Here is a 13,691-nt window from a genome sequence, read left to right on the forward strand (position 1 = left end):
TAAGCAATATCTTGCACGTAAGCAAGGTATCTTTTGTGCATCTATAGACAGTGGATGCGCATTTGTCAATTGGAATTGATATCTATACATACGTAAAAAGAAATTTATGTGCAAGTATAAAAACATCTCCGGATACTCTATACCAACTCAAGATAACATTGTATGTTTATTCCTATAAACTAGATGTTGCGCCCGTGCATTGCACGGGCCTAGATATCTTGTTTAGAAAAAACAGTAAAATGCTAAAAATGATAGTATATAATTTGTTTAGTAACTGTGTTCTAAATTAATAGTCATTTCTTAAGCTAATTAACCCCTCTCCTTTTCACAAACCGCATTCTATGAGATAACTGTACAACAGTATCTTCTTGGGAAGCTAAAAAATATACACTTGAGACCAAGGGATGATGAGCAATATTCACATACTACTGCACTACTGTGAACATACTCGCATACATGATAAAATTACTTCATAGATTCTACTAACAAACAGGATCTAATAAAAAAAGAAGCGAGAGACTTATCTTGGCAGTTGAACCCCAATTAGAACCCAAGTAAACTGTGAAACCATTTTTGTTATACTTTGAGCTTATCATACTACTTACCAAGGAATCAAGACGAAGTAACCAAACTACGCAAGTCGAAATGCAGTACGGGGATAAGACTCATCTTGACCTTTAAGCTTGAAGCTAGCGGAGTAGCAATATAAACTGAGAGACTAATATTAATTTTCATAGCTTGAATTAGGTTAGCATTAGTATATCTAACAGGATATGTTTTCTAACGTAGTGAACATTAGATGTACCAATTGTAACCAAATTCGTCTAGGAGCAGCATTCTCTCCTTTTGTAGCATGAAGAGTTGGACGCTTCCTCAACTTCACAAACTGCAATATACACAACAGTCACCAAACATTTACGCACACGGCTAAACTATTAAGAGAATTTTAAACTAATGGTGTATGTTAATATATGGATACTTGGACGGATAAAAGTATGTCACCGGATTCCGTTTAACGTACTTTAATTTTAATATGTTACCTAGCCACAACATGTGGACTTTTGAACCCGTGTAAATATTTTACATCTTATATGTGCGACATAGTTCTCCATCACTTCTTTAACATACTGACAACATGTTAATGGTAAGATCATAGTAATTTTCTGTGAGATTTTCACAAAATAGAAAGAGGGAAATGCATAATCAAATAAAAGAAAAGGATGAGTCAACCACACCAACATAAGAGAAGAGGCTACAATACCAACGCTGAAGAGAAGGAAGAGCCTACTGTATAGCATATCAATTTCAGTGAGTTTGTTGTATACCGTATATGATGCCCGTAAGATGCTTAATCAACTTTACAGGCTACTTTTCAGTGAGTTTGTTGTATACCGTTTTCAGTGAGCAAACTCTACAACAGATCCTATAAATGCTTTCCCCAAACCAAGGTTTAGAGAAACCCACCACCACCGTTCTGAATTAAGAATATTCATGAACCTCATACACGCCGACCATTAGAGAAGCTCACAGTTGGAAATACCTTTTGTGTTCATCGTGAAACCAGCCACTGCTTGTGACCTTGATTCCTATTCATGTTGAAAAATCAATCGCAGTCATGGATTTTATTATCTTATCAAAAACCTGAATCTAAAAGATTTCAAAATCACCAAAACTTCTTCCGTGTAACTGGGATTTTTCTTCCGTCTGCGTATACTTATACGTAAATACCGATTGTAACGTGCTTGATCTCTCGATGTAACGTGCTTGATCTCTCGCAGCACGGCTCCCACGACCACTACGTCACACCATTAGTGATTGTTGTTTAGTTGCAGAGGAAAGTCCTTTTTTTTAGGTTTTTTTTAATCGTTACGCTATCGTTGTCGATTGATTGAGAGGCAAGTTTATGTTTTTCAGGCATGTTTCCGGCTTTAGATTCGGTGGTGTTTTGTTTGCTGGTGTTTCCGGACGTAGTATTGGTGGTAAAATTTATGTTTTTCAGGTATGTTTCCAGTTTTAGATTCGTTGGTGTTTGGTGCCGGTTTTAGATTCGGTGGTGATCGGTGGTATGAAATAATACGAGAATCCTATTGGCTGAAATATCTCTCGATGGGGCCAGAAGCTCTCAAAAGAGAGCTTTGTTAAGCTTTTAACCACAACAGAGGAAAATCACCCGAAACAACCATATTATTAAAATGTAGAGCAGTGCCGCTAAATTTTTTATCTATTTATTTCCTAAAAATATAATCAATGAAAACCATAGGGTGCAATTCTTGAAATGGAATAGCTGGCTTGAAAAGACGTCACAATATCAACCTGCTTCGTACTGGAAAAGGCTACATCCCTTCGTGTTCCATTGGTGCCTGTATTAGCGTTCCCCCTTGTGGCAACAATCATTACTGATGTGCCTGACCCAATAACCAAGAGAGTATCGTCCTAAATGTATAAAGAAGCTTGTTATCAAGATATTAGCATACAAAACATATTTATAAATGCGTATTATTTACAGACCTGCTAATATATGTGAGGTAGTAAGACCTGGATGCATGGGTTCTTGTTGTCTCGCAACAAATATGATGCGCTGATCATTTGTTGTGTCGTATACTTTAATCCCAGGATTTTTAGCCCATGCAATAAGGCGTGTTCTCCACTTCATTGCATGTATTGGACCCTCACCCTGGTGTAAAAAAAAAACACTCATTTAGTGAGCTTATCAATTTTTTCGAACTTAAAATTAAAATGACACCCTATGGATTCAGACAGACCTGGTCACAGTACGTAGCCATTCTTTGTGAATCCACCGTCTACGTCAAAGCTGAGATCGTTCACAGTAAGGGAGAACCCGAACTCATTCACATGTACCTGGCTTCTTCAAACATCCTTAAAAAATTAACTAAACAACCTTACGTAAAAACTAAAGGAAAACAACCAACAAATGGGATTTAATCGAGAAAATTCAGAATCCAAATCAAGAATTTCCCATTTGATATCACCAAATTAAACCAGGGATCAAGATAGTTGGATGATCTATTCAGTCGAATGTTAATAAGAACCAAGTGTTCGAGAGGCGAAAGTTTCGAGACTCGACCCATTTCCTGCCAAACAAAAAAAAAAGACAGGAAGAAGTGAATTGCCATATAACGATTGGTTAGAACCTCCACTGATATTCATCAATGGAGGAGAAATTATACACAAATCAACGACTACAATTGACTGAATACCATCAAAGTTTTTCAATAGGGATGAAAACTGAAAAGCTAACATACTCTTAAGATTTTTTGATACAGATCACACTGAGATCAAAACTAACGTAAAGGCATAATGAAAACAAATGATGAAGAACTAACAAAGAACCATCATTTCTATAAATCCAATCAAGGTGATAGTGAAAATCTATATACAGATTATCATAATCAGAAACCCTCACACAAATTGATAACCCTAAAGATGAAAACCAATCTCCGATCCAAGAACCCCAAACACTCTATACAATCAAAATTCAATCATTTAAGTATCAATTAAAAGATGAATTGAATTAGAGAAAAATAAAAACTCAAAAAGGAAAATCTTTACCTGGATGATAGCTCCTATAAAAGCAATCGTGAGAGTAGAATCGCAACTTGGCAGGCCCGAACATAATTGATTGTGTAACTTGAGATTTGACTACTGGTGAAATCCTAGAAGTATAAACATCTGAGAAAGGAATAAAATAATCTTTGATAATCTAAAGAGAAAGGAGAAGAGAAACGGTTGTGGCATTGAATGGTAAAAACCATGACTTTTGCCGAGGAGAAGAAAAACGCCTCTGATATTGAATGCCAAGAAGAGCAAGAGTGAACAGATCAAAGACAGTATGACGGGTGTGGGGACGTGTAAGAATGGAAGGGTATACTTGCGGTTAAATCATGACCGTTCTTTATATGCTTAAAACACCAATATCCCTTATAATATAGATAATATATAAATTATTTACTACGTTTGATGTTGTAGCTAGATCTGATGTTTTGATGCTAGGTTAGATTATTTTTAGATTCAATTAAGGGATGTTTGAACGTTTTGATGATTGTTGTGTATGATGATATTATTGGTCGATCGTTTTTTTATTTAATTTTTCTTTTTCTGTTTCATATCTTCCATATTCCCCTAACATGTATATGTTGTAATCATCATTTTAAAATGTCTGATTAGTAATTCACATGTTATTTTCCTTTTCTGTCTAAAAACAAAAAATAATATAAAAATAAAATAAATAAATAAATAAATGGAATTCTCTTTGATATACCAATTTGTTTTTGTTTTTGTTTAAAATTGAAATATTGTCTTGGTATTGATCGTCAATGGGGATTACGGCTATCGGAAAAAGTTGTATCTAGTTTCTCGTATTCTTTTTCCTTTTCCTTTTCATCATGTTTTCCCTGTTTTTGGCATATGGGAAATCCCATAATCACAATTGAGTAATTACATTTCACAATATTCCTTCCAAGTTTTTAGTATAATGATTATATTTTAGTTTCATAGTTTATTCGTATGTTACAATTAATTAAAAATAATATATTGATTCATTCATATGGTGTATGGGGGTAAAACATGATTCGAATCTTCTGACCACAATTCACATTTTTTTTCCTCTGGGTCGGTCGATGATCTCCGCGGTTGTAATTCTCCGGAAAAGGAGAGAAGATGGAAAGCCAACCTGGTTCCAGTCCAACCTGGTTCCAGTCCGACCCGGTTCCGGTCCCGAACCAGGCCTGTTCTGTTCTGTTCCAGCCTGTTTTCTGGCCGTGCGCGATGAAAGTTGTTTCGGTTCTGTCTATGTACAACGGGAACCAAAGTTTGACGTATGTAACTAATGGAACATTTATTGGGCTTATTTATTTGTTTTTAGAACATTCTTTTCTCTTAGATAAGTCCATATTATATAAAGGGTCAATTTCAATTTTGAATATGATAATGGTTATAGTTGAATGATGTCTTTTGTTCAATTGGTTATACCAACTCGATTCCAATGTATTTATTTGAGGTTCAGAAGTACTTGGACCATTATTGCGTACTTGATATTGTCTCCCAAATTTGAATGTTCAGTGGGATGTAATCCACTTGCTCAACTATTAAAGAGTCGATATTTTCAAAATACATTGCAAATCAAATCACATGTATCCCAATTTTTGTGGAAGAACTCAAAAAGAGGTGATATGAGTCAGAAAATTTCCATTTATCTACTTCATCCATGATATTAGCGAACTAGTATACGTTGAAGTATAACAACAAGAAAACTATCTTAGTAATTTATTCAACCTAAAGTAAGTGGTTGACATGTGTTGTGAAATTCTCCCGGCCTGTTGAGATAAAGAAATTTCTCAAATTAAGCTAAATGTAGCAAAATTGAAAATGGGAAGAACCCCGAAGTAACGTGGGTTAGACGTACCGACTCATATAAAGCATGTGAAACGGGACATTATCATGAGACAAAGATGTATTTTTGTCTTCGGTAGTAATAACACCAATACACAAGTATCAACCGAGTATGGGATCTGCTAAAATGTAATTGTAGCTCCCATCATAAATGAAAGAGTTGGAAATGCACCTGGAGTTGGAAATGCACCTGGTCATAGGTGTTGGTATATACAATGTAATGTGTGTATCATAGTAGCAACCAATTTTCACATCAATGATAATGGCAACAAGAACTTTGCCATGCCAATTGACTATCTTATTGAGTTGACTAGATCCAATGTCTGCACTTATGGAATGAAAACACGAGACATAAATTCTCTAAAGCACTTGAGATATATTGGGTGACACGTAATATATATTCACTCTAAAGTACTTGAGTTGAATCCCACTTTTATTACGTAATAAGGCCACACCACTTATTAAAACTCTCAAGACCGAAGTGTCTAACTCATAATTGTTTTTCTTCCACTAACTTAAGGAATTTAAACTAGTTGTTGAACTATTTCCTTATAATGTGACTACGAGGATTGGATCATCGAGCACAACACTACTCAAAATTTATTTTCAAGATAGAACAAAGACGTCACAAAATATCTACATGTACCAAGAGATAATCACACCTTGTTAAATTCCAAAGAAACCCACGCAAATGGATGTCATGTGGAACCTCACAGTGATGAGAACGTAATTGAATGCATCTTTTATAGTATCTAATGTATTAGAGAAACTAGTGAGTCAATCTAGTGAAATGTAAATCATTATAGTATTTGGATTATTGAATCCATATAGACCCCGACGATGAAATGTTGGGAATTGACTCATACAGGCTTTGGGCATAACCATAAAGCCACTTTGGTTGTGACATGATGATCCTTTTGAAAGGACTCATACGAACATCAATTTATTTGAGTAAACAAAAACGAGAGAATGATTGATAGAATGCGAAATGACTACATATCTCTCAATAAGTGGTTTCTAAAGTACTAGATGAGTTTCAGTCTCTAGATACATTTTGTTGATGAAGTTCCACAAGCTCGCCTTAGTAGTTCTTCGTCTTCAATTGATGAACGTCGTGAAGTCTAATGCTCAACTACATAATCTATCCTAGTCCGAGAGACATCTATAAGTAGACTAGAAATCAAGAATTATGGTTTTGATCACTAACATTGACAAACAAGCTTGAGATAGCAACGTTTATGAGTTCGACCGAGCAGTGCTCTAACAATCTCCCCCTTTGTCAATTTTAGTGACAAAACTATCAATACATATGGATTACAAAATAAATAAACTTTGTATCTTCTCATCCAAATGCTTGATCTCCTTGGTTCTTCAATATTAATCGAAATCTTCGTCACTTCCAAGTACTCCAATGATTCCAAATGTGTTCAATTCCGCATCATTGTTGTTGAAGATCCGTAGCAATAACAATGAGAAAACAGTTGCTCTCAATCATTGTTATACAGGTCATAATATCATTATACAACATCAAGTTCCAATTGTATCACAACTTTGACAACAATACTATGGTGATATGTATCACTCCCCCTTAGTCAATACTTCATCTCAACATGAAAACCACTCCCCTTTACATAATGATTTGTAAACCATATGTATTTGTGGTGTGAACTACACATTACTTCTCCCCCTTTTTGTCAATATAAATTGGCAAAGGTACGAAAACTAGTGGGATCCTCATGAAATTTTCATAGAGATACTTCATGACCAAAAGAGAACAACGTACTACACCATATTCAGGTTTTTGCAACGTTTGCTTTTTTGGGTTTGCAATTACATGTTGCAGACGATTATACGTTGCACAAAACCAAACATACGTTGCACTAAATCCTAATTACCGAAAAATAAAAAAAAAACTAGGACACGCTAACCTTTATTGATGTAAGTGAGGGCTTAAATGTCTATTGCAACCATATTATCCTCTATTTCTCTTTTGTTTTCTTCTATTTTCATTTTCTTTATCTTATCTCTCAAAATTCTTATCGAGTTCTCCTCTCATTTTTTCTTCTCTTCTAACCCTAAACCTTGATTTCCGAAATCAAACCAAAGCTTTCAGAAATTCAAACCCATTTCTCCTAAACGCTAGTCTCATAAATCAAAACCCATATTTCGGAAATCAAATCCAATCTTTCAATTACCCAAACCCTAGAAATCGATTCTGTAAGACGTGCTTGGTTCCAACCTGAACTTTCCTTCTCTAGTGATGAACTAATAGATCGTGTAGGTATAACCCTAATCTGCTTACTTGTTTTTATTATTATTGCTTTATTTTGACCTAATTTTATGAACAACGTCTTTTGGTAGGGAATATTCTCTAAAGATTTTGCAATTTTCGTTTATGTTTACTGTATTCGGTGGAGTTTTAAAGTATGGGTTTTCTTTTGATTTCTGTTTTGTGGTCATGTGGTGTTCTAAAGATACTGTTTGTATGTGGAGTTGATGGTTTTGCTGGTGAAAGTGGCATGTGTTGTAGCTTTGAGTCCGTGGTATGCTTTATTTTGTAGATGTTGGTAGCAGGTGTTGGTGGTGGGGTTAGTGCTGCAGATTTTTTGCATTTAGTTGGAGGTGGTACCTCATTGCTTGGTGTTTGTGATGAAGCTATGAGTCTGCTATGAGGTTGGGTGGTGGTGGTGGGGATTTGGCAGTAGTTGGTGGTGATTTTTCATTCCTAGGTGTTTATTTCAATGGGTGGAGATTGTTGGTCGCAGTTGGCTGCAAGTGGTTTTTTTTTACTTGTTGTGGTTGTTAATGGTTGTTTTATGTTGAAGCTGGTGGTTCTGTAGCTTTCGGCATGTGGGAAGATATTGGTGTTGTTAATGGTAGCTTTGTGGTGGTGGATGACCGAGCTTCTCAGTGGTGCGGCTATTGCTACTGTAATCATAAAATTTTGCAACCGGCCTTAGAATTACTTTGGTTTCCTTTTCTACTGGTTTGATGTTGGCAGGGTTTTAAGAAAATGGTTGAATTCTTGATATTGTTACAGTAGGTAGTAGCTGCATCCCAAGAGTGCCTGATGTCATGTCAGTGATTTGTTTTATCATCTGTCTTTTCAATGCTGAGATGACTTTTATTGAATTACTGGAACGTCTCCATTGCTACACTGTACATACATTCATGTTATTAGTCTGGTTGTTTATAATATATGTTTTCAGCTTGGGTGCTCTATTCTTAGGTGCTGAAGTTGAACGTTTTACTTTGAACATACACCAAAATGCATGAAAGAACAGAAATCTGAGAGTTATTTTGGGATGTTTGGTATCAGCTATTGGCACTTTCCTCAACTTTGTTTCTTTTTATGATTTGTGGGCTCCTTCAGAAGCAGAGGTCGAATGTGCCGCACTTCGCAAAAATAGAAAAATATGCTTCTCGTGGAACCCTTACTTATTGTGATGGGACTTAGGCAAACTAAACGCATCTGTACTTAATTTCAAACTTTTAGTTTATTTGTTGTGATGTTTGATTTTGATAGTTTCACAGTAAGTCAGACTTTTATTGTTTTATGGATTGCAGGATTCCAAATGAGCATCCTAGCAGAATACATGAGAGAGCTGATCCAATTGATGAGGAGTCGAGTGCTGGGACTAAGGATTACGTTCACCTATGAATTGACATTTATTAAAGGCTTGAAAAGAACTCTAGTTACAACAAGATTATCAGAGACCCCAAGAAGAAATCCTGCGATGCTAGTATTGCTCTCCAGGTCTCAAAGTTAGGCCAGGTCATTCACTTTCCTAGTTCAGGTAAAATCAACTCCCTGCTTCATTCGACAGCTGATTGCCTTGATGTTATTTTATAAGATATTATATTAGATGATCTTGTGATTATTTGATTACTAGCCCCACAAGGTTATTTGCATCTTATGTTTATTTTTTGTTGGCTTGACTCTTAAGCCGGCTTACTGTTGTTTCCGTTTCATTCTATCGTCATGCAGACTTCTTCCACCAACATATTTGTGGTATGGCCGAAGAATATGCTTAAAATGATATGTTCTAGGATATAATGAAGTTCTATTTTTCGGTGGCTAGTGGGGATTTCCTTCATTTGGATTTAATCTCTTGTGATTCAGTGGCACAGTACAAATATATACTGGTGGTGAGTGACGCACAACTGAATGGAACACAAATATATACCCTGTAGTCTTAATTATATATCAAGTGTGCATGTTTTTTTCCCGTCACATGCTTGTTACTGTCGTATCTGGAGTACGGCATAGGAAGGCCTCTTGTTCCTCTGTAGACATCATACATTTTGGAGGTTGAGGTAAAATACTTTCTAAAGTTTTACTTGTTATCATTTCTTCCAACTCGTTATTACCATGATACTTTTGGGAGGGATCAGCTTTTAGAAATTGGGTGTCATAACTAGATCAATCACTTTGTTTATTAGTTTATATATACTATTGCCATGACTGGACAATTATTATGTTTTTACTATCCATACCTAATGGTTTTCATGGACTATAGGGACTAAATGAAACAAAAAGTCAAACGTGGAGATGAGGAATATCCTCATTTCTTTTTGGTGCAGGAAACTTTGGTATGTTTGTCCGTTAATAATCATTTGGAACTTACCAAGCAAACAGCATATTACGTTTATCCCTTAATGAAACAATCCCACCACCATTCTCCAAGATCAACACCATGGTTAGATAACGTAACTTACACTCATTTAATATCCATTTTCATTTATAAAAGAAGTGATATAATTTATTTCACTGTAAGAGTCGTGGTCTTACAGTGAAGTGTGACGTGCATGATGAAAATAAGCGATTCCAGTGGGTTGGGTTTGTAGTTAAGGAGTATGTTGATGATAACCTGACTCTGGTCCTGGGTTGTTCTTGGATTGTGTTTTTTCCTTGCTGTAATTTGTATGTGAAGGGACAAAAATAAATAAATTAACATTGGAAATTACTCTTTTGAATCGTCTCGAACCTGTATCTATAATCCTCTCGAAACTATTATAGATTTTCCTTTTGATTTTGACTGTCTATGTGTTTGAAGGTGACGATTTTTCAAGAGTGCAAGCTAAAAAATGGAAGCTCTTTGCTGAACCTTTTTCGGAAGCGAAGGATCAGCTCAGGGATTGTAGTTTTCAAAAGCGCAAGCTAATTTTAGAGGATTTCAGTCTTCAGGGTACTTCGCTACTTCTCAAACCACTTGCTCTTGTTAATGTTCTCGTTCTATTATTGGTGAATGCAATTCATCTGATTCATTGTCATCTTGATTGTATTTGTATCTATACGTTGGTGATGGAGTAACCTATGGACAAGAAGATCCTTCAATTACCTTGGTGATGGCGCAGCTTAAGGGTTTGTCACTATATCTGACCATAGGAAATGTTTCCCCTAAGAAGTGTTTACCCTAGTAGCTTTGGGGGAAGAAGTTAGTTTTGGCACGTTCTAAATCATAGTATCCCTGTCGGGAATCTTAGTTCTTATCATGATTTTATTTCTATCATTTTTGTTATTTGGTAATCTCATTAGCAATACATATTTTTTGGTAAAGAACCACCGCAGCTGAAATTGGAAATTGGAAATCTGAATACTTGTAAACAATGTGCTCTGTGATTCAGAATTCATAATTTCCTCTTAGAAAGTGTCTCATGACTTTGTTTTACATCTTCTTGCTTCTTGTTGTAGTCTCGATGGGATATTTTGGAAATTCACTCAAGAATAATGAACTTGATGTGTGGAATTAATTTAAAGAAGATATTGCAGAGAAGATGGGCAGAGCATCTGGAATGGAGCTAAAGGTTTGTTATCACCCCTTACTTCTCTTTTTTGATGAATTTGTTGTTGTTAACCCCTGTAAAAATTATTTGATTAATAGACAAACTAACAAGATTCATGAAACTTAACCAAGAATGATGTTCTTGTTGTGCCAATTGATTAAATGTGCTATTTCACTTGGTTGTTTCATTTCATCGGTGGCTTTTGTTCCTGTTTTCCTAAATGTTCGAAAGGGTCTGACTCTTGTTTTGTTTTTGAAATGAATGCAGAATGCTGAATACATGTTCTTGAAGTCGAGCAAAGGTGATATGTTAGGGGAGAGCATTATATATTGAACTTCACCACCAGACAACCAACGTCCGCCAAGTAATTACTCTGTTGAGTTCTTTTTGATTTTATCCTCTGAACCATAAATTAAATTAGTGTCAAGTCTTAGTTCTGTCGATAAACTGTTGAAATTTTATATCAACTCCAAGTAGCATTGTCCTGTACATGCTTCAGACCTTGTTATGAATATTGTAATTAACATGCAGGTTTAAGTATCTATATATCTAGAATGTTCAGAGAGGGTTCTGTAATACAGGATTTTGAAATATACAAATATTGTAATTTTTTTTTTAATTCACGTATTCTACAACGGATATAAGTGTTCTTCAAACCGTTGCTTTTAATTAATTAAGGAACGCTTACATCGGTTGCTTTAGGTCATCTAAGCAACGGATGCGTCAACGTTTCAGAAGTTGCTTAAATAAGCTAAAGCAACGTATATCAACGTTGCCTAAAATTTGTGACGCCGTTTGGGCAACGTACGTAACCGGTGCTGAAATTATTTGCAACGAATATAAACGTGGTAAATCAGGGATTTTGGTGTAGTTAACATATCAACTTGTTTAGATGCAATCATATAGCCGAAACTAAATGCATTCCTCAAGGAGTTTATAAAGATACCAGATAACCCCTACAATATTCCACAACCGCACTCCCCACAAAGATTTGGCAATTAAGCACAAGTTCAATTAAGAACTCTCCCCCATAAAATGTCATTCCCGAAAGAACAACAAGAGTGACCTTACTTTTACAAGAAAAGAAGGATTTATTTGGATATTAACAAATTACATGAAACATGAATTTGTATCCAAAAATCACAATTTAATTAACCACAAGGAAAATGATCAATTCAATTGGCCATGCTCAACATAAGAGAACTTACGGAGCAACACAGTATATACACAAAGATGTAGATAAGGGAAGGACCAATATTGCGGAATAATCAAAGATTCATTCTATTTTTCATCACTATTTGCACAATGACATATAATAGACTTAATCTTTGTAAACAAAAGTTCATCTTTTCTTCCCAATATTTGCATAATGACATAAAAGGCTTAACTTTTGTATTCAAAAGTTCATTCTATCTTTTATCAATATTTTCATACTGACATATAATAAATTTAACTTTTGATCATGAGAAAATATGGGACAGTCAAGGTTCACGGACGTAAACAACATATCCCATAACAATTTTTGCAATATATAAAACCAATAAAGATTAATACTGTAAAATCAATCTTTGTCCTTAGAAGGTAGAATCAATCTTTTTCGCACGTATTTACACCAAGAATAGCTACCAAAGGCGTATAAAAAGATTTTCTTAACAAAGAAAAACATACAAAGTCAACAAATACCATGCATCATAGTTCACATAAGATGATTGTGCACATTCAAGAATCTCAGAGTAATGCGTACTACTTCCCATTCTTGAACTTCCTTCTTTGTGATTCACCAAAAACATTCTTGTAAAAGCTACAAATGAGCTTAGAAGATTAGTACTCAAGAATCCAAGTGCCCAAGTCCAAGAGAAGCGGAACAAGTGCGACGAAACGGAGCACAACACTCAAAAATAAGAGACGGGATAAATACCAATCTTAACTCATCCAAATTCAGGAATTCTCATATCCATTTTGAAGAGAATTCAAATAGGAATAGATTGCAAAAAGAATGAGGTAATTTCGAGTTCGGACGAAGAAGTTACGGCCAAAACAAGTTTACCGAATATCGACGTCTACGGCCAAGTATGCATACCGCTTTGCACAACGAATTTTCATGACCTGGAGCAGTGTGCAAACGGATATGCATACTGAAATCCCTGGATTTTAATTTTAGATGATGGTATGCATACCTGGTATGTGTACCATGAAGTCCAAACATCCCGAACTACTATTTTCAAACCTAAACATTTAAGAACCTTAACCACAGATCAAGTTAGGTAGAAATGAACTATAAGCAAGGTACATGGACCATTATAAGTACTCTAATCAAATAAAAACACAAATCTTTCTCAAGTTTATAGACATACTTTTTTAGAAGAATCCAATCGAATTCTACAGCCTTACCGAACATAGTCTGTGCGCCCCAATTCTCGTGCTTCCCTCACTGTATACATAGCAGGGCATTCCTTGGTGAGGATGCACTAACAACACACTCAAGTTGTGTTGAG

General features: G+C 35.4%; 1 protein-coding gene and 1 long non-coding RNA gene across 5 annotated transcripts; one reads left to right on the forward strand and one right to left on the reverse strand.

Moving 5' to 3' along the window:
* Positions 1-2,162: 2,162 nt before the first annotated feature.
* Positions 2,163-3,900, reverse strand: LOC113313651 (vacuolar protein sorting-associated protein 41 homolog). Of its 2 annotated transcripts, none has more exons than XM_026562444.1 (4): positions 3,571-3,900; positions 2,763-3,092; positions 2,536-2,674; positions 2,163-2,433 (listed from the first exon to the last, which is right to left on the reverse strand). In XM_026562444.1, exons 2-4 carry the CDS (start codon positions 2,781-2,783, stop codon positions 2,366-2,368), a joined length of 228 nt encoding a protein of 75 aa, XP_026418229.1. In that variant the 5' UTR covers positions 2,784-3,092; positions 3,571-3,900; the 3' UTR covers positions 2,163-2,365. The 2 variants fall into 2 exon arrangements, with proteins under 2 accessions (XP_026418229.1, XP_026418228.1); XM_026562443.1 differs by having other exon boundaries at positions 2,509-2,674; positions 3,571-3,897.
* A 3,539-nt stretch (positions 3,901-7,439) lies between these two features.
* LOC113314127 lies at positions 7,440-11,815 on the forward strand. Of its 3 annotated transcripts, XR_003342284.1 has the most exons (6): positions 7,440-7,690; positions 8,977-9,206; positions 9,398-9,726; positions 10,467-10,598; positions 11,105-11,217; positions 11,464-11,815. It is a non-coding gene; the product is annotated as an uncharacterized LOC113314127 (long non-coding RNA). The 3 variants fall into 3 exon arrangements; XR_003342282.1 differs by having other exon boundaries at positions 9,398-10,598; XR_003342283.1 differs by having other exon boundaries at positions 7,440-7,686; positions 9,398-10,598.
* Positions 11,816-13,691: the final 1,876 nt, after the last annotated feature.

This window comes from Papaver somniferum, chromosome 9 (assembly GCF_003573695.1).
Source record: "Papaver somniferum cultivar HN1 chromosome 9, ASM357369v1, whole genome shotgun sequence".
In the NCBI taxonomy this organism is placed as follows: domain Eukaryota; kingdom Viridiplantae; phylum Streptophyta; class Magnoliopsida; order Ranunculales; family Papaveraceae; genus Papaver; species Papaver somniferum.